Genomic DNA, 1,496 nt, shown 5'->3' with positions numbered 1-1,496 from the left:
TCTGTCTCACCTGTCTGTCTCACCTGTGTCTGTCTCACCTGTGTCTGTCTCACCTGTCTGTCTCACCTGTCTCCAGGCCTCATCACCGACATCCTCATCTCGTTGGACGACCGCTTCCTCTACTTCAGCAACTGGCTCCACGGTGACATCAGACAGTATGACATCACAGACCGCAGGAACCCACAATTGGTTGGACAGGTCTGATGTCATCACACCTGTCTGCTGCTGCAGTGAGTCCTCAGAGTGAGACTGTTCACCTGTCCGTCTGTTCCAGGTGTTCCTGGGAGGAAGCATCATCAGAGACGGACCAGTCAAAGTCCTGGAGGATCCAGAAAAGAAGGAACAGCCGGCTCCTTGCATCATCAAGGTATCAGAGAGGATCTGAGTCTGTCTGTCTCACCTGTCTCTGTCTCACCTGTCTGTCTCACCTGTCTCTGTCTCACCTGTCTCTGTCTCACCTGTCTGTCTCACCTGTCTCTGTCTCACCTGTCTCTGTCTCACCTGTCTGTCCCTCAGGGGAAGCGTGTCCCTGGAAGTCCCCAGATGCTGCAGCTCAGTCTGGACGGTCAGAGACTTTACGTCACCACGTCTCTGTTCAGCGGTTGGGACAAGCAGTTCTACCCGGACATGATGAGGTACCGACCCACGACCCGGCAGAACCCGGTGCCTGCTGAGGTCCAGAGCCGCATGTTGGGCCACAGAAGCTGAGCGTGTCCTGGTGTTTTGCAGAGAGGGCTCGGTGATGATGCGGATCGATGTGGACGCGGAGCGGGGCGGTCTGTCCCTCAACAGGGACTTCCTGGTGGACTTCGGTCAGGAGCCCGACGGCCCGGCTCTGGCCCATGAGCTGCGCTACCCGGGGGGCGACTGCACCTCCGACATCTGGGTCTGACGGAGGAGCGCTGTGCCAACAGGGGGCGCTGTGGTTAGAGATTTGCTACCGATTGTAAGCTGAGGAAGAGGGTGAAATGTCCGCCACGTGCTGGAAGCCTTTAATAAATCAGATTTGCCTTCTGCATCAGACTGATGAGTGATTTCTGCTTAAAAAAACAAAAACTCAGGCCAACCCTACAGCAGCAATATGCTACCTCAGCAATGTATTCAGCAGAAGCTAATGCTAAGTGCTAACGCCAAGTCGGATTATATCTGCCCCAGAAAAGCTACACGTTTCCATTTAACGTCGACATGTTTTGTTCCAAACACCAGTGGTGGAGAAAGTACTCAAAAAATGTACTAAAATAAAAGTAAAACTACCACATTAACATTTTACTTAAGTAAAAGTAAAAAAGTACTGGCTTTTAAAAATACTTAAGTATTAAAAGTACTTGCTGAATGATACCTAATCGCTAATATCATTAGGTGAACCGATCGTATTTAATTTTAATACATTACAAATGTGCCATTTTAATGAACAGCCACAGATAAAGCATGTTGTGTTTCCTCTGTAACATAGTTTAGACTTAGATATTTGATTCTATGCATCATCATTTCAGGGA

At 49.6% G+C, this 1,496-nt stretch overlaps 1 protein-coding gene across 1 annotated transcript in view; it reads left to right on the top strand.

Moving 5' to 3' along the window:
- The window catches only part of selenbp1 (selenium binding protein 1), a 14,369-nt gene extending 13,351 nt beyond the window's left edge, over window positions 1-1,018 (top strand). Inside the window, exons 5-8 of the mRNA XM_017309311.1 lie at window positions 77-198; window positions 275-367; window positions 517-635; window positions 730-1,018. Of these exons, the coding sequence (XP_017164800.1) occupies window positions 77-198; window positions 275-367; window positions 517-635; window positions 730-892 (497 nt within the window). The 3' untranslated portion in view covers window positions 893-1,018. The remainder of the gene's footprint in view (window positions 1-76; window positions 199-274; window positions 368-516; window positions 636-729) is intronic.
- Window positions 1,019-1,496: the final 478 nt, after the last annotated feature.

This window comes from Poecilia reticulata, linkage group LG16, assembly GCF_000633615.1.
Source record: "Poecilia reticulata strain Guanapo linkage group LG16, Guppy_female_1.0+MT, whole genome shotgun sequence".
NCBI lineage: Eukaryota > Metazoa > Chordata > Actinopteri > Cyprinodontiformes > Poeciliidae > Poecilia > Poecilia reticulata.
This window is presented reverse-complemented; position numbering and strand designations above follow the sequence as displayed.